This window comes from Cebus imitator, unplaced genomic scaffold (genome assembly GCF_001604975.1).
Source record: "Cebus imitator isolate Cc_AM_T3 unplaced genomic scaffold, Cebus_imitator-1.0 Scaffold81, whole genome shotgun sequence".
Classification (NCBI taxonomy): Eukaryota; Metazoa; Chordata; class Mammalia; order Primates; family Cebidae; genus Cebus; species Cebus imitator.
Genome location: NW_016107396.1, coordinates 3,433,754 through 3,457,794, shown reverse-complemented (window position 1 = coordinate 3,457,794; position 24,041 = coordinate 3,433,754). Strand labels below are relative to the sequence as shown.

Here is a 24,041-nt window from a genome sequence, read left to right as displayed (position 1 = left end):
ATGTATGAAAATGCTCATATTTTTATAAATACTTGCATGATTGTAGCTCTAAAATGATTTATTAGATTATAATAAATTTATACTAGAATTTATGATGGACAGTCAATAAATAGAATTTAAAATATAGGTAAAATACAGTTAAAATATATACAAAATCAAATTTTAAATAATACATGCAATGCACAAATTATAACTGTTTGACTGAGGAAAAAGTTAATTCACTGGAAGCTCTATTTCAATCTATGGTATTTGGGAACTGCTATCAATATATTTGTTCAACAATTAATTATTGATAAGGTAGTATGTACTTAAATCATTATATTAAACACTGAGGCTACACAATATATAAGAAAAATATATACCTTCATTGAACTTAAAATCTAGTAGTAAATACAAGCAAGTAAATTGGCAATGAAAATAGGGGGCAGTAAAGGGAGTTTGGATAAATTATAGAAGGAGCTCCTAGACAGTCCATGGAGGTATTTGTGAGAGGATGGAATTGGCACACAGTTGAGATTTTAAAGATAAAGTACATCTGTGTAAATGGCAAGCAGTGAGAACACAGAAAAGGTGTTTTGGGAAGGGGCCTAAAGATAAGATAGACCATGACACAGAAAAAAGAATTAAAATGATTCAATGACCATCTAGTAGATATCCAATAAATATATTTGAGTGAATGAGTGAATGACTGACTATATGAATGGGAAATGCTGAAATATAAAGAGGAGGGCCAGAGATAAAGCTCTCAGAGGTAAGCATAGGTTTTAAGCTTTCATAGTACCTGATTTTCTGAATATGCACAGGATCGGTGTTTGAATTAATAAAAATAACTCTAAAACCGAGAACTCTTGGTTGGAGAAAATAACAAAATATAAAGTAAAGGAAAATGGACAGACTACTTCAGACACTGTGCCTGATATAACTGGAAATAATGCCTGGAAAGAGACTGAGCTCATAATCTTGTATTTGCTCATTAAGGTCAGGAAGACTCTTGATAAGGAAATCTCTAGTCTGAAAGGCCTAACAATTTTACTAACCTGTATAATAAATTATTTCTTAAGAAAGTCTTGTCATTTATCCAGTGTATTTGAATTACACATGCATGACTGATCCACATATATATGATGTTTTCATATTTTATAACATTCAAAAAGATAACAATATTCCATTGATTTGAATAAGATTTTTTAAATTACAGTGAAAGCTTTCTGATAAGGTATGGCAAGATTATTTTTCAATAACCATTTTGATACATATAATAAAACTAGTGACAATTCCTAAAGATGACAATAGACTTAGTACAAACAGCTTCAATGGGATTACTAAATGAGTAAGTGGAGACAAAACAGGAAAAGGCCAAGGATTGAGCCCTGTGGTACTCTATTATGAGAAAGTTAGGGAGGATTAAATGTAGCAGTGAAGGGGATTGAGAAGGGGGTAGCTTAAACAGTGTGTTCTGGAAGTCAGTGGAGTAATCAGTTGTCTCAAATGCTGCTAATAGATTAAATATGGCGAGGACTGAGAATTGGACATGTCAGTTAGTAATGTAAAGGACACCGGTGACTTTCCCAAGAGCAGTTTCCGTGGAATGGAGGAAGACCAATGGAATAATAGGAGTATTGTGGAGGAATGAACCAAAATGTACCTATTTACCATCCAGAGCCAGACTCAGAGCCTTCACTCTGTGCTAGAAACCCAACGACCAGTTCTTGCATTGTTCCCTTTCCTTGAGCTTTCTGCAGCTCACCTAGCTTCTTCAAACGTATGCAGTCAGAACTCCAAATCTGTGGATTCCACATCCATGGCTTCAACTGACTGCAGACAAAAAATATTAGAAGAAAACCTGCGTCTATACTGAACATGTGCTGACATTTTTGTCTTTATTCCTTAAATAATACAGTGTAATAATTATTTACATAGCCTTTACATTGTATCAGGTATTTGAAGTAATGTAGAGGTAATTTAAATAATTTTGAAGGATGTGTGTAGGTTATACGCACATACTATGCCATTTTTTGTCAAGGCCTTGAGCATCCTCAGATTTTGATATGCACAGGAGGTCCTGGAACCAATCTTCACAAATCCCCTGAAACTGTAACTGATGAAGGGTGATGGTACTCCTTTTTTTCACATAGTCAAAATAAAAGAGATTACGCTTATTTTTCAAAGTTCTCTTTATAATCTTATTATTTCTCCCCAAATAATACTATATTAAGCATGACTGGATTTAAGAGGTTCCCAGATGTCTCAGCCACTCATTTACATAAAAATTCTTTGGCCATATCCATACATCCTTAATCTTAAACTACACATATGGATTTACTGTTCTGTCTCCTGGGGTCAGCTTACTTTCAATTTGTTTAATCTGTTTCATTGGCACACTTGTAGAGATTGATAATACAAAAATGTTTTAAGAGAGAGCATACCACACATCAGGTTGTCAACTTTATCCACTTCTGCTACTTATTTCAAAGTTTCTGATACTTATTGATGATCTTTCAGTAGCCTTCACTCTTGCATCCATCCATTCACTCAAGAAACTTGTGTTGGGGAAGATATTAGAATTATAGCTCTTCCAGCTTTCTAAAACAAACATAGCAACATAAATAGACAAGCATAATAATGGACAATCATCTATACTAGAAATCTAATTATTTGCTGCATAAATCATTTAAAAAATGTATTCTAAACTAAAAATGCCAGAGGCACAGAGGTCTTACTAATCCATAAAGGAAACATAATTTATATAGTATGCTTACACTAGTAAAAACAGAATTATTGGGTGAACAGAGTATAACATTGATTTAGTCACTGGTTATAAAACGAGATGTTTCTGATGAGGTTCCCACCCTCTTTATTTGCCTTGCAAAACTAATTTCAAAGAAAAGTATAATTTTAAGATCTAAAAAACCAGTTGATGATACCCATAGGCTGATATTTTCAACTGGAATGAATTCCTGTGACAGCATGAACATACACCCACCAACACGTCTGTAATAGAAACCACTTTGGAAGACACTAGGCTGCCACAGATTTCTCAGGTCCTCACAGCAAGACAGTGGTGGTCTTGGGGATAGATACATTTCATCTTCCTTGAAGATAGATACCACCCACCGGTTGTCACCCCATAGGAAATCAGGAAGTATGCTAAACTATCCAGCGGACTTGGAATTATACTGTATTGTACTAGTGGAAATATCCTATCCAATATTATGATTTGTTTTGAAAGAGAATGGGAAAAAAATACACACAAAACGGTGGAAGGAAGCTGCACACAACATCGCCAAACAGCTGGCTTGTTTTGTGTTCCAGAAACAGCTTGGGACTAACTATATTCACAAGATCTCTTGGCAGAGTAGCTTGATGAAAATACCAAAGCTGTGAGAAGTGTTCTTTTGCTGAATCCTCCATGTAGCTATCGTATGGCTTGTTAACCTAAATGAGAATGTGTACACCTTTCTTCCCCCAAAAAAACTTCTTTGTATCTTTAAGTGAGAAACTTACTGATTCTTTATACAGCACAAACATGATTGATCACAGCGTTCCTACCAAATAAACCCAAATAACATTCAGAAACTATAATCCTAGACATGTAGTGATTTCCTCCTTTCTTTCAAGTGGTATTTTTGGGGGCAGTCAAGGGAGAATTTGATAGAAATGTAAGCATGAATTCAATGGCACTGGTGACTTTTTGGGTGCCGTGGTTAATCTCAAAGGGAAACAAGTTTTAGTGGCTTCCTGCATCTATGTGTCCATTCTTTTAACATTTAACTCTTACCTCCTTAAGCCTTAAAGATATCTAATTTTAAACACATTTCTGGCTCACCTGTTAGATGCCAGAAATGTGGATCTTGAGTAATATACAAGATCTGCTTTACTCTTTTAGAATTCCTACATTAGAGGGGATTCAGTATGTTCAGATTCAGTATTTTAGAAGACCTTGAATTCTATTCCTTACTAAGTGTACAAGGTAGATTCAATTAGCCAGAACATATTCATATTTTTATCATGAGGTATTCTGAATCTATTCCTTGTGACACCAGAATTAGTTTTTCATCTCAGAGTTTGCTATATTTCTCTGATGACTCAAGTAGTTTATTGGCAGTCACTTTGTAAAAGGCTCCCTGGGATTATGCAAATGCAGGACGTTAGGAATGAAAATACATATCATTGCCTCTCCTGTCAAAAAATGTAATTAACACACATGATGTATCATCTTACAAAAGTGGGTGAAAATTCCAGTGGGTGACCTTGAGTCACAGCTCCCCAGTGCACACACTGTCCTGTACCCGAGCACTCCCACCCAGCACAGGACTCCCACTTCTTCCATCCCTGTCCCTTTAGCACTGTGTGCATGTTTGTGTGTGTGTGTGAAAGTGTGTGTGTGTGTGTGTGTGTGTTTTCAGTTCAAAATCTACCACCCGATTTCACTTTCTTTAACAATTTTGGTTTGATTCAATTTGTTACATAGGTAATAATCCATTTACAGGATACAAAAAAAAGTGAAAGTACATACTTCTTCCTATCAGTATGTTTATTCCTTATTTTTTTTATGGTTGCACATAATTCATTATGCAGATATATAATTTATTTAGCCAGTCCTATATTGATGGATATTAGGTTATTTCCAGTCCTTTGATATGATCAAAAAAGATTATAATCAAAAATGGTGAAATAATAATAGTGTCTTTGTCAGTATGGGGACCATAAGAAAGTTCCATAGACTATGTGGGTTGTAAACAAGAAAAATTTCCCGTAGTTCTGGAGGCTGAAAATCTGAGATCAGGGTGTCTGCAAGGTTGCGCTTTGGTGAGGACTCTCTTCTGGCTTGCAGACTGCTGACTTGCTTGTAGCCTCACATGGTGGAAAAAGAGCTAGCTAGCTCTCTGGCCTCTTTTTGTTAGATCGCTAATCTCATTCATGAGGGCTCCATCCTCAGGATCTAATTACCTACCAAAGGCCTTACTCCTAACTATCATCACATTGGGATCAGGTTTTCAACAAATGAATTTCAGTAGGGGTATGCAGACATTCCGTCCATTAGCCATATTCAGTTCACATGTAATATAGCATCTATATTATTTTATATCTGTAGGATAATTCTGAGAAGTGAAATTGCTAGGTCAAAATTACTGTGCATTTCTAATTTTGATAGTTATTGCTCAATTGACTTTCTTAGGAATTTGTACCATTTTACACTTACACCGGTAAATTTAAGAGACATGTATCTACTCTCTTAGCCTTACCGTCAGAGTATATTACAATAATTGTGGGGTTTGCCAACCTGAAAAAAATGGGAATGTTATCAGTGTGTTTTTAATTTACATTTCTCCTGTCATGAAGGAGGATCAGTATCTTATAAATGTTTAACAGCCATTTTAATTTTCTTTTCTTTGAATAGGGCCCTCATATATTTGTGCATTTGGTTATGTTGTTGGTGCTTTTGTTTGTAGATTTACAAGAGTTCTTCAAGTATTAGGAACATACTTCCTTTGTCTGTACTAACAGTACATTTTATTTTATCACACACTTTATTCTTCATTAGAATTATTTGCTCTTGAGAAGTCCCTTTGAGAGCCTGCCAGCTTTGTACACCATTGGAGGGCAGTTTCTTGGCAATTTCTCAATTATTTTTCATATAGAAAATTGTCTCACTAAATTGTATTTCTTCTGGTGTCAACTGTGCTAAATTATTGTCTTAAAAATTTCACCATTCCATTCAGGTTTAACATATTTTTTTAGAGTGTGATTTTCATAGAGTATGTTACATTCTTGGTGAATTTTTGTCTTCTTGTCCTATCAGTTACTAAAAAAACACGAATCACAACAACCTAGTGAAATATCTCACTGTAAGTATAGATTTGTCTAGTTTTCCTTGTAATTTTTGTTCTCCACAATTTAAGGCTATATAATGTGACACTTTCAAGTATAGAATTATTTTAGGTTCTTAAGGGGTTCGTTTCTTAATCTGATATTTTGTAACTTTTCCCCCAAGTTTTCTGATTTCCTTCCATGCCCCAGCTTCTTAAATAAGCTCGGGCACAATAATTTTCAGAAAAAGAATGATTAAGAATTTATGGAAATCATAGGAAGGTCAAGTTGATGCAATGCCTTGGAGCATAGAAATACAGGTAGTTGAAGTTTATAGAGAAATGCCTATGATATAAACAAACAAGTTGCATATACATGTATTAAGAAGACTATAACATATATAAATTACTTCACTAGATGCCAGTTCATAGGCATGTACCTGAATCTGCCTAATTCAAAGAATGAGAAGTTACCTTTATTTTTCCAAGAAAAAGAAACAAAATTGCTATGTAAATTTTGGTAAACTCAATTGTCGATATTTCTTCATATTTGTAGATTCATATCTCTTTAATCAATGGGCGACCAAGTGCTGATGATCCTTCTCCTGAACTGCTGGAATTTACCTCTGCTCGCTATATTCGCCTGAGATTTCAGAGGATCCGCACCTTGAATGCTGACTTGATGATGTTTGCTCACAAAGACCCAAGAGAAATTGACCCCATTGTCACAAGAAGAGTAAGTTAAGATGAACCATATTAGATCTTACAAATGATATCCCACTTATTTTATTTGTCTGTTAAATACTATTAAAAGAAATCTCTCAGTGATTTGTAGGACTGGTTATTATCAATTTTTTTATTTTAGAATTTAAAAATTTTTTATTAATTATTATTATTTAAAATTTGGCAGACTTTCCTTTGTTCAGATCCGAGCTGTGCCACTTTTTACATGTGTAACATTTATCAAACATTTTAGCCTTCTGAAACTTTCATTTCTTCTTTTGTAAAATGAGAATCACCATGTCTAGTTAATAATCTTATTTTTCGGGATAAAATTAGTCTTCATCACTTTAGGTGATCTGTACTACTATTATAATTGGCTTTGGCTAGTTACAACTGGATGTGCAGGGACTTTGAAATATTTCTTTTTTTGGCCACAACTGACCCAGTATACACATATACACGCATACAGAGAGCAATATGTCTTAAATCTTAATGTGCATGGAGTTAGCCAGTGATCTTGTGGAAATACAAGTTATGATTCAGTAGGTAGAGAGCAGGGCTAAGATACTGCAATTCAGTAAGTTTCCAGGTGATGCTGGTTTGTGAACCGTCAAATAATTTGGTTTTATGCTTGATTAATGAATCAAAAGCCATAGTTTTTAAAATGCACTGCTATAGGAGAAACTGATTCTACATACTGTTGTATTTTCCTTTACAAATAAAATATTGAGGGAAAAACGCTTAAAGCACCTTTTCCAAAGCTTTTTGAACACAAGAGCTAACAGAATTTCTGTCTTCCATTTTTAAACAGGAATTTGTGGGATTACATGGTAGATGATCAACCCAGATGCTATGAGTGATAACTGTGCTCCCTCCTGTCTACCTTCTACCACATTCATTGGTTTATAGCACCTCCCACATCTGCTGCTACACAACCAAGACATTTATACCAGGGAAGTCAATTCAGCCATAAATCCATAAAGGAAACATGTGAATACAGTATCTACTGTATGACTAGAGGTATAGCTAAGAAAGAGGACTATAGGGAGAAATTAATATTGTAGGACAAAGCAATTATTCTAGAATGATCCTACTAAGGTGAGACCACTGTCATCAGTTGTCAAATTGCTGAATCATTAGGGTAAATAGTTACAGATCCTAAATACTCCTCACATGCCTTCTTTCCTCGTTACTTAATTTTCCCACACCCAACCTCTCCGTCATCACAAGATAACTTTTTAGGCTTTAGTTAGTCTCATACAACCTATGTCAGATGTTTTAGTGCCCTGTATTTTCTAAACCTGAAATAATTTCACCTTTATTTTATCTCAACATATAGTAATTGTCTCATGCAAAACTAATTATTATTTTATAGCAATGTTTAGATTTTTCACGTTTAAGAAAACATTTTTAATTCTAATTTTGGTGTGACTTAAACATATACACCAAGGAAGACCAAATAATATTGGAGTGAAATTTAATCTTTCTTGACAGTATATCTATCAGAGAAAAAAAATCAATGAAAATAATTTAGTGTTCTTTCTATCATCTTTTGCAGAAGGCAGAGTGGGTGTTGGGCAGAAGGCAGAGTGGGTGTTGGGACACACATCTATTATTTATAACTTTATCTTACATGAGCTTTTAAAATAGTGCACTATAAGTCAACATATAAATATATTTTTGAAAGTACTCAAGTTTAATAAACACTACATCTAAATTTAAATATATAAAAATAAGATAGAAAATTTCAGCTCCTCTTCATGACTCAAAAGCAAAGAATTATACATTCATATTTAAAATAGATTTCCCAATTTTAAAAGCATTTACAAATACTGGTATCACCTTTCTAAGCAAATATCTCTGTTTGAATCTATATTATTAAGTGATGAGTTTAAAGGAAAAAAAAGATTTTTCTACTATCCAAACTCTCCAGCCAGTTCCAGGGTCTAGGTATATCAAATAAGATAACATAACGAAAATATTTTCAAAGACACTATATGTACATAACAAAACAAATAAAAGGAAACAAAGAAGTAAATTGGAAAAGGGAGATTTTTTAGTGAGGGAACTCAGATATGTGTCCATTCTACATATTCTTGTTAATTCTGTTTTCTTTTTCTTTTGTGTGTATAATTGGAATAATAGAACTATCTAACACTAAGATGGTTATTTGAATATGATAATTTAAAGTGCTCTGACAATTATGAAATGTTATATACGTATTAATTAAAATTTTAAAAATAGTCCAGCTTCCATAATTATCCTTAAAAAGTAGCTGGGTAGATTAAAATAATTAGTCACACAGCTCTATGTTAACTTCATATAAAAAGGTAATTGTATGGACTTTTAAACATAATAATATAAAAATGCAAATGTTCTGCACAACAAGCTTACAGTTAATGACTTTTCGATTTTCTTCTTAATATGGTTAAGGAATATATTGTTTTTAGTACAATTTCTCTCTAAATTTTGTTGGTTCTTTTCAACTCCATCAAGTAAAATAGTATGCATATAATTTGTGAATACTGCAGTTCCTATAATCATAATAAAAGAGGGTTTCTTGCAAGATACTATGTAAAACAACTTTTATGAAGAGCAATTGTCCTTAGCCCCTGATAAAAACTACTCTCAGCCATAGCTGACTGGGAGAAAGACAGTTCTAAAATGCCCACCTAGCTTAAATGAAAGGCACTCTTCCTTTGGGCTAAGTTTATAATGCTAGGACTTACTTTGTCGGTTTCGTGAGTCCTCACTTGTCCTCAAGAAGCACAAATGTCCTTCAAACTAAGGATAAAAGCAGAAAATGAAGTTTTTACTGAATGTCCCCTTTTGTTACTTTCACCTTGCAGTCATCTTAACAGGATTTCTCTCTGGATTGCTTTTTGCAGTATTACTACTCAGTCAAGGATATTTCGGTTGGAGGGATGTGCATCTGCTATGGTCATGCCAGGGCTTGTCCACTTGATCCAGTGACAAATGTATGTATATTTATAGGATGCTTAGGCAAAATGAAGCTCTGAGCTGTAAAATGTTTCATGAGAGTCTTTGCTGACAGAGAACGCTGTAAATGAGTGTCGGGTCCCCACTTAGGCAGTGTAACAGAAATCCATGCCAGGGTGAAATAAGAGCTGGCAGTTGGGATGATAGACTTTGAAATCAGCCATCACAGTATCAGAAAACAGATTAGTTTTTTTCTTTTTTTTTTTCCAAAAAGGCTCCAAATTGGCCTATTTTGAAACCTCTCTAGCTATGACAGCCTGCATTATGATTTAGCTTTAGAGAATGCCTGCCATCAATCAACCTGACCATTTCTTTTAAAGCTTTTAATCAAAAAATTAACACAAATGAATAAAAAATGTGCAGGGAAGTAAATATGTAAGTGGCAATGGAAAAGGAGGATAAAGTAGGGCAGGGGCAATGTGGGGGTGGAGTGGATGAGACCATCAAAAGAGTACTGATAGTGGCAAGCTGGAAAATGCCAGAATGCTTTTGGATAGATGTTTTTCATTAATGACAGTGAATTAAGTGAACATAACCTAAAGTAGAAGATGAATGAGCACCTATTTCTCCTGTCATAGACAAACTGGTGAAATCCACACTCACCTCCTGTATAGTGCACGGAAAAATACATTGAATAGTTAGATCAGTGAATGTAGATAGAGCCACAGATTTTTTTTTTCAAATATAGCAATGCAAATGACATACTCAAAGCTAGTTTTCTGATTATTGGATTATAATGTTATCTCTTAGGAAGATTAAAGTACATTAACATATTTATATGGGCAAAGCTGTAGTGTTGCTTTCTGCCTATTATGGGTACTTTCTATCAGGTGTACTGGTGAGCGGTGTTTCCCAGGCTTTAAAAGTATACCAGCACTTTTGGGAGGCTGAGGTGGGTGTTTTATAAGGTCAGGAGTTCAAGATCAGCGTGGCCATGATGGTGAAACTCTATCTTTACTAAAAATACAAAAATTAGCCGGGCATTGATGGCAGGCCCTTGTAATCCCAGCTCCTTGGGAGGCTGAGGCAGAGAACTTCTTGAACCCGGGAGGCGGAGGTTGCAGTAAGCCAAGATCATGTCACTGCAGCCTGGGCTACACAGTGAGACTCCGTCTCAAAAAAAATAATAAATAAAATACAAAAGTCTACAAGACAGCCTTAGAAGGCCAATTCCATGAGGTGAATTGAGACAGTATCCAGAGGACATACAGACAGGATATTTAGTTCCAGGGATGTTAGATTCCTGTTTTAGCTGTACCCCAAGAGGCCTAGGAATCAACTCCCTCCTCTTTTCCACATCCAAAAATGTTAGCAACATTTTGAGGGGAGCCTTAAAATAAGCACACCAATCCCAAAAACGCATAGAACCCAGGCCTCAGAAAAGGAGAATTCAGTCTTTAAGACCACTCCCAGCTGGGCCTTCCTGCTTTCTTCTGAGCCTAAACCCAGTGATTCCAGAACCAGCGTGGACTTCCTTCAGCTGATGTTGATAAAATATACCCACGTCAAGCCTGGCGCCACTTTCTTTCCGGGCTGACTAGTTTTACATTTTAGTACATAGTCCAGATGTTTTCTCTTTCCTTCGTAGTACCTTTAGAGAGAGGCTTTCTTTATGGTTCTAAATAAGGTTAAAATTTGTGCTTTCTCCCTCTTTTTGACTAGAAATCTCGCTGTGAGTGTGAGCATAACACATGTGGTGACAGCTGTGATCAGTGCTGTCCAGGATTCCATCAGAAACCCTGGAGAGCTGGAACTTTTCTGACTAAAACTGAATGTGAAGGTATGTTCTTTAGAAGCCAACAAAATATATCATTCTTCCTTTTCAAGAAAAAAAAAAAAAAAAAAGCCAGTAATGAAAAACAGTAAAATGGCTGGTTATGCAAATGTGTCAACAAATACTCATTTATATTATCACTTCAAAGACAGTCCATATGGCTAGCTTTTTCTAAAGGGAAATATCTAAGAAATGCAGCAGATGACTTTATAGCCTAATAGTGACAACTGGTCTTATTAGGTGACAGGTATCATGGAGAAACCTGTGTTCCTAAAGATTTTCTCAACCCAAGAATAGACCTAAAAATATAGTAGTCTTCTGCTGAAATGTAAACCTAAACTAGTATGAAGTCCAATTTAACTGAATTCAAATATTAATATTGTAGTAAATCAGCCCTGACCACATTTTTTCAGCTCATTAAGTATATATGGCCTTCAAAAACAGCTTGGTAGACATTTTGAATTAATACCAACACCATATATTCTTTGAATAACAAGTTAACTCAACTCACATTTATCATGTATAACGTGTCAGACATGACAGGTCTTTAAAACTATAGAATCATAGCACACCTTAATCATAAAACATTCCCCAACTATAAGATGTAAAGTTGGCCTTCCATATCAATGGTTTCTCCATCCATGTGTGTAACCAACTGCAGATCAAAAATGTTTTCTTAAAAAAGTTGCATCTGTACTAAACTTGTACAGACTGTTGCTTGTTATTTTTTAAACAATATAACAACTATTTATATAGCATTTATATTTTGTTAGGTATTATAAGTAATCTAGAGGTAATTTAAAGTATACAGGAGGATGTGCATAGGTTGTATGCAAATACTATGCCACTTTATAAGAGGAACTTGAGTATCCTTGAATTTTGGTGTTTGAGGGAGGTCCCGGAACCATCCCCATGGATATTGAGGGATGACTGTATTTTCTTTTTAGTTTGAGATTCTGCATATATGCTATTAAATCTCCTCACTTTCTGCACTCATTTCATTTGCTTTTTGATTTGTATCTGCCTGCTTATAAAGATATTATGGATTAGAAATCTCCCATTATTAATGAGGCATATCTGGAGGCCTGAGACACCATTAGATCATTACTCACCATGCATGGTGGGGGACCACTGGAGGCCCAGCCTTTGTTTCCTTCAACTACTTCCAGCCATGTTCTGGCTAATCCCTCAGTTCTCCAGAGCTTCTCCATAGAGAACAGACATTTGTTCTTAAGAGTAACTTTAAATGTAATGCCATCCAGGGATGTTTGCTCTCAAGCTCCTTTAAATTTTAATTAAACCTCTTTTCTGTTTGTGGACTATCAGCAATCACAAGTGGGAGCAGCACTTGAAGGCAGGAGTCTTTCTGTTGCCACTGACATGCTTTCCACAGTGATAATTACCTAATGTTAAGTAGCTCTGCAAAATCCTTTACCACTCTTTCCTTGTGTTTCTATGTTTAAATACAGAACAAAAGGAATAGAGCAACTCGTTAGCAATAGAGGTAGACTAAGCAAAGCAAGACATTTTAAACTGCTACTATATACATTTTTTAAATAGTGGGCTTGTGAAACATTTTTCTTTCCCTGTAGGGAAGTGGGGAGGTCATATTTCCAAACTGAAAAATAAACATTTAAAAAACCCAGAAATTCAAGATGGGGATCTTAGCCATAAAACATTAGATAAAAATCACACTTTCAGCAATGAATACATTCCTAAAAGCTTATGTAAAATTACTCTTTTCCAAGTTGAATTATATTCCAATCACCTTAATGTTTAGAAAAACCCTTCTGTGACATGACAAATCCCTCCATAAAATGAATAATCACATTCTAATTCATTTGAGTTTAATTTGGATTTTCATCAATCTAGCTTACCTAAGGCAAGATATATCTCTAAAGAACATAGAATATGCATTCAATTGATAAGCCTATACTAAAGAGCAGTTTAAATATGATATATCTTGGACATTCTGTGAAGTAGTAAGTTGCTGATGACAGAGCAAAAACATGGCTTCATGACCAGTTGCTAGCCACATTCTTGAAGGCTACAGACAGAGCTGGGTAGGCTGTGGCCCACAGACAGCAAGTGAGACTATAGGTATAGGGTCCTGGCTGCACAGAGTGTGTGAAGGACTGTTGCTTTGGCATCCGTGTTTTACCTATAGTGGCTCATAGTTTTAAACACTCTTGACAACATCAGTTCTAAGTGGTATGAGAATAAGTCTATATTACTTTAACTTTTCCTCTGCTTATACTGGCAGCAGAAGTTTTGACTGCTTCTTGAAACTTTTACAACAAAGTTTTTAAGAATTCATAGCCAGTCCGATGGCATGCTCCTATTATCCCAGCTACTGGAAAGGAGCTATGGTGGGAGGATGTTTTGAGCCTAAGAGTTTGAGGCCAGCCTAAGACACGCAGTGAGACCCTCTCTGTATTATTCTGCTGTCACACTGCTATAAAGACACTACCTGAGACTTGTAGGGCTGTGGAGGCCCCACAGGGTCGTGGGGTGTCCCTTATGCTGTGTTGAGGTGCAGGATCTGAGAAGTAAAGAGGCAGGACACTGAATAACTGATGAAGAGCATCTGGACTCGGAGGACCACACCACTTGTGAGTGGAGATCAGTGGCAGGTCCCAAATGCCCCAGTGCATCTGTATTTATTAGGTACAAGCAGGGGGCAGGGTCATGCATGAGATCATCATCTATAGGCTTAGTAATAGGGTATATATAATCACATGAGTCACAAGCGAGGGGGCTACCCCATTACGTCACCTGGGCAGAGAGGTGGGCTGTGTACAGCAGGGGGCCATGCTGTGCACAGTAGTAGAGGGTCATGTGCAGAAAAGGGGTCCACCCCCAATAGGTCACCGAGGCAAGGAGGTGGGCTGTGTGCAACAGGTGTTGTGTGCAGCACTTCTTATCTGGGGCCCCAAGACTTCAAAGGATTTCTAATAGAAAGATATTGTAAGCTTAATGCAGTGGGAGCTGGCAGACTTGTGCTCTTCTTTTAAGATATTTATGGGAGGATGATTTGAGCTAGCACAGAAGCAAGAAAAGACTGACAGGGTGTACAGCCACTGGGACTGGTCACACCAGAGAGGTTCTTCTCCCTCGGTTACTTCCAGGATCTCAGGCCTGAGGCCTGCTTTCCACAGGAACTGGATGCAAGGTGCTGCAACTCCTTTATCAGGAGGAGAGGCTCTTGCTCCAAGCCTGCCATACAGTGTATGCCCTTTCAGGCAGGGATGCCACTGCCTGGGTCTTTGGTTCTCATCCTGGTCTGGCTGTTTTTCCATGTACTGCTTCTGTTCTGTGACTGCTCTAGGCATTCCTCCTACTACAAACTACTATATGGTTAATACAGAAGGATCATATAAATCAGCGCTAAATGTGTCATTACAGCTCTGACTGCAATACCTTTATGATTATAAAGAAAGTTTATATAGAACTAAGTAGATATAATTATTAAGTATGATTATATAGATATATGTAAGCAGTAAGTTATACTTCAAGCACTAATTCTATAAACTAATATATGATTATATATGCAGGATTATATAAAGGAAACAGCTGAGCAATAACACTATAAACTAAGATATTCTTTAGGCACTAATTGTGCCTGGAGTCTGGACAGTCTCCTTCCTCGGTGCCCATGGAAGGTGTTAGCCACAGAGACTGGGTAATTTATAAAGGAAAGGGGTTTAGTTGACTCACCATTCTGCATGGCTAGGGAGGTCTCAGGAAACTTACAATCAAGGGGAAAGGGGAAGCAGGCATGTCTTACATGGTGCAGGAGAGGGAGGAGAAAGTGAAGGGGGAAAAGCCCTTTATAAAACCATCAGATCTTGTAGAAACTCACTCACTATCATGAGAACAGCATGGGGGAACCTCCGCTTGATCCAATCTCCTCCCTCCCTCCATAGGTGGAAATTGCAATTGATATGAGATTTGGGTGGTGACACAGAGCCAAACCATATCACTGTCTTTTTGAAGAAAGAAAAAGGAATTCTTGTATGTTGTCCTAAAGATATAAAACTGCTTATAATGCCTAGTGATTTATATTTATTACTATGCATTCCCCAAAGTTTGAAACTCTCCATTAACACAGCAAAAATACTATATTATAAATCAAATGTCAGCAAGTTAGGAAAGGTATTTACAACAAGCATTACAAGGGTGTAATAACCTTTCTATACTAAAAGATCTTACATATCAATAAGAAAAAAGTTAATTAACCTGTTAAAAATGAGTAAAGATCAAACAGGTATTTCTCAGAAATGGTATTTACAAATAACCTTGTAAAAATATAATCACACTCATAATTAAGGAAGTATCAATTAAAACAATGACAATATTATTTTTAACTTATCAAAGTGTTCATTCATCTACTCAACAAATATTTGAATGCCTACTATGTCCAGGAATTGTATTCATGGGTTGATAACACACAAGGTTGGCGGCTATGGAGAAACTGTTTTATCATTTCTACTAGAAGAAAAGTCATTTGTCATAGTATTCCTGGAGGGAATTTTTTTAAGTGATTAAAATTTAAATTTTACACACCCTTTGACTAGAAATTATGCTTCTAGGAATTTAGCCAATAGAGATATTTATATAGATGTAAAGGGAATACTATCACGATCTTTGTCATTTTTATACAAGTGCTACCACTACTGCTACTAACATTTATTGAGCTCAGTATTTAGTATGTTTCAGGCATTCTGCTCAGCATTCTCAAAACAAGTATAAGAGACAAGTACTAAAAGGATTTTAGGATTTGATTTTTTGCCTCAAAATCGGTCAACTGGCAAACAGGAAATTTTTCTAATATTAGAGCTCCTCCCTCCACCCCGCATCCTTGTTCTCCTAGTATGTGTGCAGTGTTATTCGTAAAGGAGAAACATGGAAACTGTGTAATTGTTCATTAATAGATACCTGGTAAATACCTTCATTCAAGTAGTACCCTCTGTAACATTAGAGGATACACATGCTAATATGGAAAGAGCTCCATGATTTACTGTTAGTAAAATGAGACAGTTCTGAAAAATATACAAATGCCCCTTCCCTTTTGCAGAAGAATAAAAAGATTGAGCTGTATGCATACAAGGGCACCTACATACACACCTACACATACACACACGTGGAAATGACTGTTAGAACTCCTAAGAAATTCAACATCTCATGCAGGAAGGAGACGCTGCCTTAATGTTTCCCTAGTTCTATCCTAATATAAATTCTTCATATTTTAAAAAGTCTTACCCAATCCTTTCTGGAGAAAATAATTTTTTACTTCTTTGAATTCTTCTAATGTAACATGAAAGAGACAAGGAGGATGAAGAGAAGAAAAATCAATTGTGAACTTATTTATAAGACATTATGCTAATGATTTCACATGCATTATCTCATTTGTGCTTTTAAATATCCCAATCTAGTAATTGCTATTGACCTCTCCATGTTTTATATAGAAACTAAGCATTTGTGAAATTAAGAATTTTCTAACATCACATGACTACTAAGTAGTGGAGAGCACACGCAAATCCAAGACAGTGGGGTACAAAATAGCAAGACCTTAGCCACTAAGTAAACCAGCTCTCAGTTTGTCTTAATTGCTTGCCACCTGTCATGTATCTTAGCTTGCTTACCAGGTAGAATGTGAAGGGATTCGGGCAGTCTTTAGTAGACTCTGGAGTCTGGCTTCAGAGGTTGGTTTCCAATACCGATTAGATTATCTTCTGCAAATTATTTCACTTCTCTGGCCTCAGGTTCACACACACACATGGAAACAGTATGCAAAGATAGGTTAATAATGATAATACCTTATTCCTAAAAGCATTTTTAAGGATTAAAATCAGTGGTAATAAATATAGAGAACTTAGGACAGTGTCTGGCATTGAAAAAAACCTAAATACATTTTAGTTGTTATAAGTGTTAATAGAAAGAAAATGTATTACACATGTCCTTCATTATCCATAGGATCTAACAGACATTTCCATATAGCAATAATTCATTACAGATTACCTAGCTGTTAATCATTCAGTGCCATCATTCAAAAATGTATTATTTGTCATAATAGGAAATTATTAGTTGAACCATATAAAATTGCACTTCCGTTAGTCAAAATCAAATAATGAAAATTGCATATGCTTGTGCTTAATTTGTTTTAATTATTTCAAATTAATGTGAATTTATTAAGACATCCAATAAATTCAGATACTGTCTAGATATCTTTGTGCATGTGTATGCTAAATGTACTTTCCTGTATAGTATAAAAATCTATTATGTATCACAAAAATGATTTTTAAATGTATCTGAAACCTGAAATTATGTTTATTAATTTATTTTTCCCTAATCCAGCATGTAATTGTCATGGAAAAGCTAAAGAATGCTATTATGATGAAAATGTTGCCAGAAGAAATCTGAGTTTGAATATACATGGAAAGTATATTGGAGGGGGTGTCTGCATTAATTGTACCCAAAACACTGCTGGTATAAACTGTGAGACATGCACTAATGGCTTCTTCAGACCAAAAGGGGTAAAGTATGCTTTTTCTTTATAAAGGGTTATTTTTTTGCTTTTTCATACAAAAATATAATAATTGTGAAAGTTTCTCTAAAAAGTTGAACTTCAAATTAAAGGTGAGTAGGAACATTTCATTGTTGAAACTGACTTAAATCTTTGAGGATGTGAGATAAAACATTTCCATCACACCAGAAAGTTTTATCATGGCTCCTTACAGTCAGTCCCACCCCTAGGCAAACTCTGTTCTGATTTTTAGAACATAAATTAGTTGTGCCTATTAGTGAATTTCATAAAAATGAAATCATACAGCATATACAAGCCTGTGTCTCTCTTCTTTCACTCAACATATTTTAAGATTTATCCATGTTGTTTGTGCATCAGTAGTTCTTTTGTTAAAAGAAATTGCTGAGTAATATTTCTCTGCATAAACATATCAAAAATTTAAATCCATTCTCCTGTTGATAGATATTAGGATCATTTCCAGTTTTAGCTTAGCTCCTATAAATAATTTCATACTAGTTATTTTATAGTCATGTCTTTACTTACCTTATGTAAATACTTAGTAGAATGCTTTTTACATAGGATAGGTAGATGCTTGGCTTTATGAGAAACCATCAACGTTTTGCCAAATTAGTAATAATGTATAATGTGTTCACCAAAAAGTTACATGAGTTCCAGTACATCCCTAATATTTGATGTTGACTACCTTTTTGGATTTTTGTCATCTAGTGGGTGTGAAATGGCATCTGATTATGGATTTAATTTTAATTGTAAGGGCTTCTTGACTGTTCCTATATCTTCTCTTGTGAAGTACGTGTTCAAAGTCTAAATATTATTTTTTTATTCTAAAAACCAAATTTTTAACTTATAGAGCGATTTCCCATATCAAGTAAATGTTGGTGTGTGATGTGAAATAAGTAACCAGATTTATATAGTTAACTCTAAGTTCTAGCACCATTCATTGAAAAATCAATTGATATATTACATGGATCAATTTTTAGAAAGTTATGTTTCAAGCATCTATTTTTCTATGTGCTATTATCATACTATCTTCATTGCTTTAAAAAGTCTAGAATTTAGGTAGTATCATATACCAACTTTATTCTTTCTTTTCAAGGTTGTTTTGTCTATAGTAGGGTTTTTGTGTGTGTGTGTGTTTGCATACAATTGCAGAATCAACTTGTCAATTACAGAAAATATTAAGATTATTGCATAGAATCTATATACAGATATGGAGAATGGAGTTTGAGGAGATGTTGGTCAAAGAATACAAAATTTTTGTTAGATCGTAGGAACACATTGAAGATATTTATTGTACAGAATGGTGTTAATACAATATCGTAATTATAGTTAATTACAATATATTCTTGAAAAATGTTGAGGATAGATTTTATATGTTCTCAGAACAAAATTGATAATTATGTTAGGTAGTATGTTAATTAGCTTGATATAATGATTTCAATTGTATATATATATATATTATATATTTTAAAATATGTCATACAATTTTCTCAATAAAATAAAATTAAATGTTAAAAGAAAACAAATATTGAGAAAAATAACATCATGATAATATTGAGTCATTTAACCAACAAACATAGCCTATCTCTCCATTTATTTCTATCTTCTTTATTCGTGTCACTATTCCAGTATAAAGATCTTATATATCTTTTGTTAAATTAATCTTTAGTATTTTCCTTTGCATGATTGTAAAAAAAATTGTTTTTTAAAAATAGTTTTTCAATTCTTTAAAATAATTATTAAAGATTTTTTTAATATTGACTGTATGTCCTATAGCCATCCTTATTCACCCTAGTAGTTTTAAACTACATGCTTATGAAACATACACATAAACAATTGTGTTACCTTCAGTCTTACTTCTTCCTTTGCAATCTTTATGCCAAGGTTAACTAAAAATGGTGACAGCTGACATCTTCACTTTGTTCTCAATTTTAAAGGGAAACCTAATATTTCACTATTGAGTATGATGTGAACTGCAGATTTTTTATGTACATGCTTTGTTTTTTATGTACAGTAGGTCCTCTACTATTCCTAGGTTCCAGAGAGTTTTACAACAAAACTGTTTTGAATTTTATCATATACCTTTCGAAACTTGCTAAAATGAACATAAGGATTTTCTCCTCTACTCTGTTAACGTGGTCAATTTACACAAATTGATTTTTAAAATATAAAGCCAACTTTGCATTTTTGAGTTAATATCCATCTGGTTATGATATATTATCATTTTTATATATTGGATGATTCCATTGACTAATATTTGGTTAAGAATTTTGACATCCTCTCATAAAAGATATTGGATAGGTCTATAATTTTATTTTCTTATAATATCTTTGTCAGGGGGTATACTGGCATCAACAAATGATCTGGGAAATGAACTTCTTCCTCTGTTTTCTAAAATAACTTAACATTAAAATTAATTATCTTTAAAATGCTTAACAAATTCCCCAGTGAAACTATGTAAGCCTCTAGTTTTCTTTGTGGGAAGAACATTTTTAAATGCATTGGCTACTTTTTATGAGGCATAGGGCTAGATAGGTTTTGTATTAATATCTTCGGGGAGGGTCAATTTTTGATATATTTTTCAATTAATTTGTTCAATTCATCTAAAGTGTCAAATAATAGACAGTTTAAAAAATTCCCTTATTATCTTCTTGAAGTCTATAGCATCTATACTGATATCTCTTCTTTAAGTTTTAAAGTGATTATGTTTTGCTTTTCTCCTTTTATTAATCACTTATGTTAGCGGTGATTTATCAATTTTCTTAATCTTTTAAAAAATCTGTGTTTTCATTTTTTGTATTTTCATTGATTCTGTTCTATTTATTATATTATTCATTTGACCTGTTTTGAGTTTAAATTTTATTTTATTTTGCTACCTATCAATTTGGAATGTTAAATTATGATTATAAACTTTCTTCTTTTATCATATAAGCTTTTAAATATAAATTTCCTTCTAGCAGTTCTTTAGCTGCTTCTCATGAATTCAGAAATGCTTTATGTTATCATTTATTTAACATAATTTCTAATTTCTCTTGTGATTTTGTTGTTTAATCTCCAAATATTTGGGCTTTATTAAATATTATAATTTCTATTTCTACACTGGATGTTTATGATCTGAGAACGTACTCTCTGGGATGTCAAACTTTAGAATTTTATTGAAATTTAACTCACAGCTCAATGCATTGTCTCTCTTGGTAAAAAAATAAATGTGGATTTTTTCAATCTGTAAATATGGATTCCTATTTTTCTTTCATTTTTCCGGTATTTCCTCATGTTCTTTGAAGCACTGTTATGAGGTACATAAATATTTATAATATTTTGAATCTTTAGATTTTTTAGATCTTATAAATTGATATTTCAATAACTGTGAAGATCTCCACTTAATCTCAGATATCACTTTTTGTCATAAAGTCCACTTTATTTTTTATTAATATTGCTATAGCAGTTTTCATATGCTTATTCTGTATGGTATGTCTTTTCTGATTTTGCTTAACTTTCAATCTATCTTTATTTTCATTTAAAAGTAGATTTCTTAAAAAGACTAAGATAAATGGATTTTTTATACTGACAATTACTGTGTGTTTAGTCCATAAATATTATATAGTTAATAATATGATTGGGTTTTGCTATTGTTTCCTATTTGTGTCATAAAAGTTTTGTTCCTATTCTTCCTTTTCTGTCTACTTTTATGCTAAACAAATATTTTTCAGTATTACATTTTGTTTCCTCTATTATGTTTTTAGAAGTACCTCTTTGTATAATTTTTTTTCCATTTCAACTTTTATTTTAGGTTCAGGGAGTATGTGGGTAAATTATGGTCATGGGGGTTTGGTGTACAGATTATTTCATCACCCAGATAATAAGCAAAGTAAGTTTTTCAATCTTCATCCACTCCCACCCTTCTCAAGTAGGCCCTCAAGTCTATTGTGGCCTTCTTTGTTTCCATGTGTACTCAATGTTTAGCTCCCACTCATAAGAGATAACACGCAGTATCTGGTTTTCTATTCTTGCATTAATTCACTTAGGATAATGTCCTCCTGCTCCATCCATGTTGCTTCAGAGAACGTGATTTCATTCTTTTTTATCGTTGTGTAACATTCCATGGTATATATGTACGAATTTTCTTTATTCAGTTCACTGATGATGGTACCTAGGTTGATTCCATGTATTTGTTATTGTGAATAGGGCTGCAATGAACACATGCATGTATGTGACTTTATGGTAGAATGATATACATTCCTTTGGTATATGCCCAGTAATGGGATTGCTGAGTTGAGTGCCAGTTCTGTTTCTTGTTGTTCTTGTTGTTTTAATTTTATTTTACATTCTGGGGTACATGTGCATGTCATGCGGGGTTGTTGCATAGGTGCATACACAACCAGGTGGTTTGCTGCCTCTATTTCCCCTTTGACTATATCTGGCATTTCTCCCTATTTTATCCCTCCCCACCCTCGCCACCTCCCACTGTCCCTCCCCTAGCCACACCCAACAGCCCCCAGTGTGTGATGCTCCTCTCCCTGAGTCCACATTGTTGAACATTCTCATTGTTCACACTCCCCCTATGAGTGAGAACATGCAGTGTTTGGTTTTCTGTTCTTGCATCAGTTTGCTGAAAATGATAGCTTGCAGATTCACCCAAGTTCCTACAAAGGACATAAACTCATCATTTTTTATGGCTGCATAGTATTCCATAGTTTATGTGCCACATTTTTTTTGTCCAGGTCTTTGCCATTGTAAACAGTGCTGCAATGAACATATGTGTGCACGTGTCTTTATAATAGAATGATTTATAATTCTTTAGGTATATACTCAGTAATGGGATTGCTGGGTCAAATGGAATTGCTATTTCCACATTCTTGAGAAATCACCACATTGTCTTCCACAATGGTTGAACTAATTTACACTCCCACCAACTGTGTAAGAGTGTTCCTATTTCTCCACAACCTCTCCAGCATCTGTTGTCTCTGGATTTTTTTAATGATCACCATTCTAACTGGCATGAGATGGTATCTCAATGTGGTTTTGATTTGCATTTCTCTAATGACCAGTGATTAGCATTTTTTCATGTTTGTTGGCCTCATATATGTCTTCTTTTGAAAAGTGTCTGTTCATATTCTTCACCCATTTTTGAATGGGGTTGTTTGTTTTTTTCTTGTATATCTGTTTTAGTTCTTTGTAGATTCTAGATATGAGTCCTTTGTCAGATGGGTAGACTACAAAAATTTTTTTCCCGTTCTGTCGGTTGCCAGTTCGCTCTGATGATGGTTTCTTTTGCTGTACAGGGAAGCTCTGAATTTTAATTAGATCTCATTTATCTATCTTGGCTTTTGTTGCCATTGCTTTTGGTGTTTTAGTCATGAAGTCCTTGCCTATGCCTATGTCCTGGGTGGTTTTGCCTATGTTTTCTTCTAGTGTTTTTATGGTATTAGGTTTTATGTTTAAATCTTTAATCCATCTGGAGTTAATTTTAGTGCAAGGTGACAGAAAGGGGTCCAGTTTCTGCCATCTGCACATTGCTAGCCAGTTTTCCCAACACCATTTATTAAACATGGATTCCTTTCCCCATTGCTTGTTTTTGTCAGGTTTGTCAAAGATCAGATAGTTGTAGATGTGTGGTGTTGCTTCTGAAGCCTCTGTTCTGTTCCATTGGCCTATGTCTCTGTTTTGGTACCATCACCATGCTGTTTTGATTACTGTAGCCTTGTAATTAGCAATGATATCCAGGACTCGAATGCAGAGCTGGACCAAGCAGACCTAATAGACATATAAAGAATGGTCCACCCCAAATCCACAGAATATACATTTTTCTCAGTACCACATCACACTTACTCTAAAATTAACCACATCATTGGAAGCAAATCACTCCTCAGCAAACGCAAAAGAATGGAAATCATAACAAACAGTCTATCAGACCACAGCACAATCAGATTAGAACTCAGGATTAAGAAACACACTCAAATCCGCACAACCACTTGGAAACTGAACAATTTGCTTCTGATTGTCTATTGGATAAACAGTGAAAAGAAGGCAGAAATAAAGATGTTCTTTGAAACCAATCAGAATTAAGACACAACTTATCAGTATCTCTGGGACACCTTTAAAGCAGTGTTGAGAAGGAAATTTATAGCAATAAATGCCCACATCAGAAACATGAAAGGTCTAAAATTGACACCCTATCATCAAAATTGAA

The 24,041-nt window shown here is 34.6% G+C and overlaps 1 protein-coding gene across 1 annotated transcript in view; it reads left to right on the top strand.

Annotated features, from left to right (window-relative positions):
• LAMA2 (laminin subunit alpha 2) overlaps positions 1-24,041 on the top strand; it is a 621,613-nt gene that overhangs the window by 248,671 nt on the left and 348,901 nt on the right. The window contains exons 5-8 of the mRNA XM_017533228.2: positions 6,367-6,546; positions 9,422-9,511; positions 11,196-11,313; positions 17,665-17,843. Of these exons, the coding sequence (XP_017388717.1) occupies positions 6,367-6,546; positions 9,422-9,511; positions 11,196-11,313; positions 17,665-17,843 (567 nt within the window). The remainder of the gene's footprint in view (positions 1-6,366; positions 6,547-9,421; positions 9,512-11,195; positions 11,314-17,664; positions 17,844-24,041) is intronic.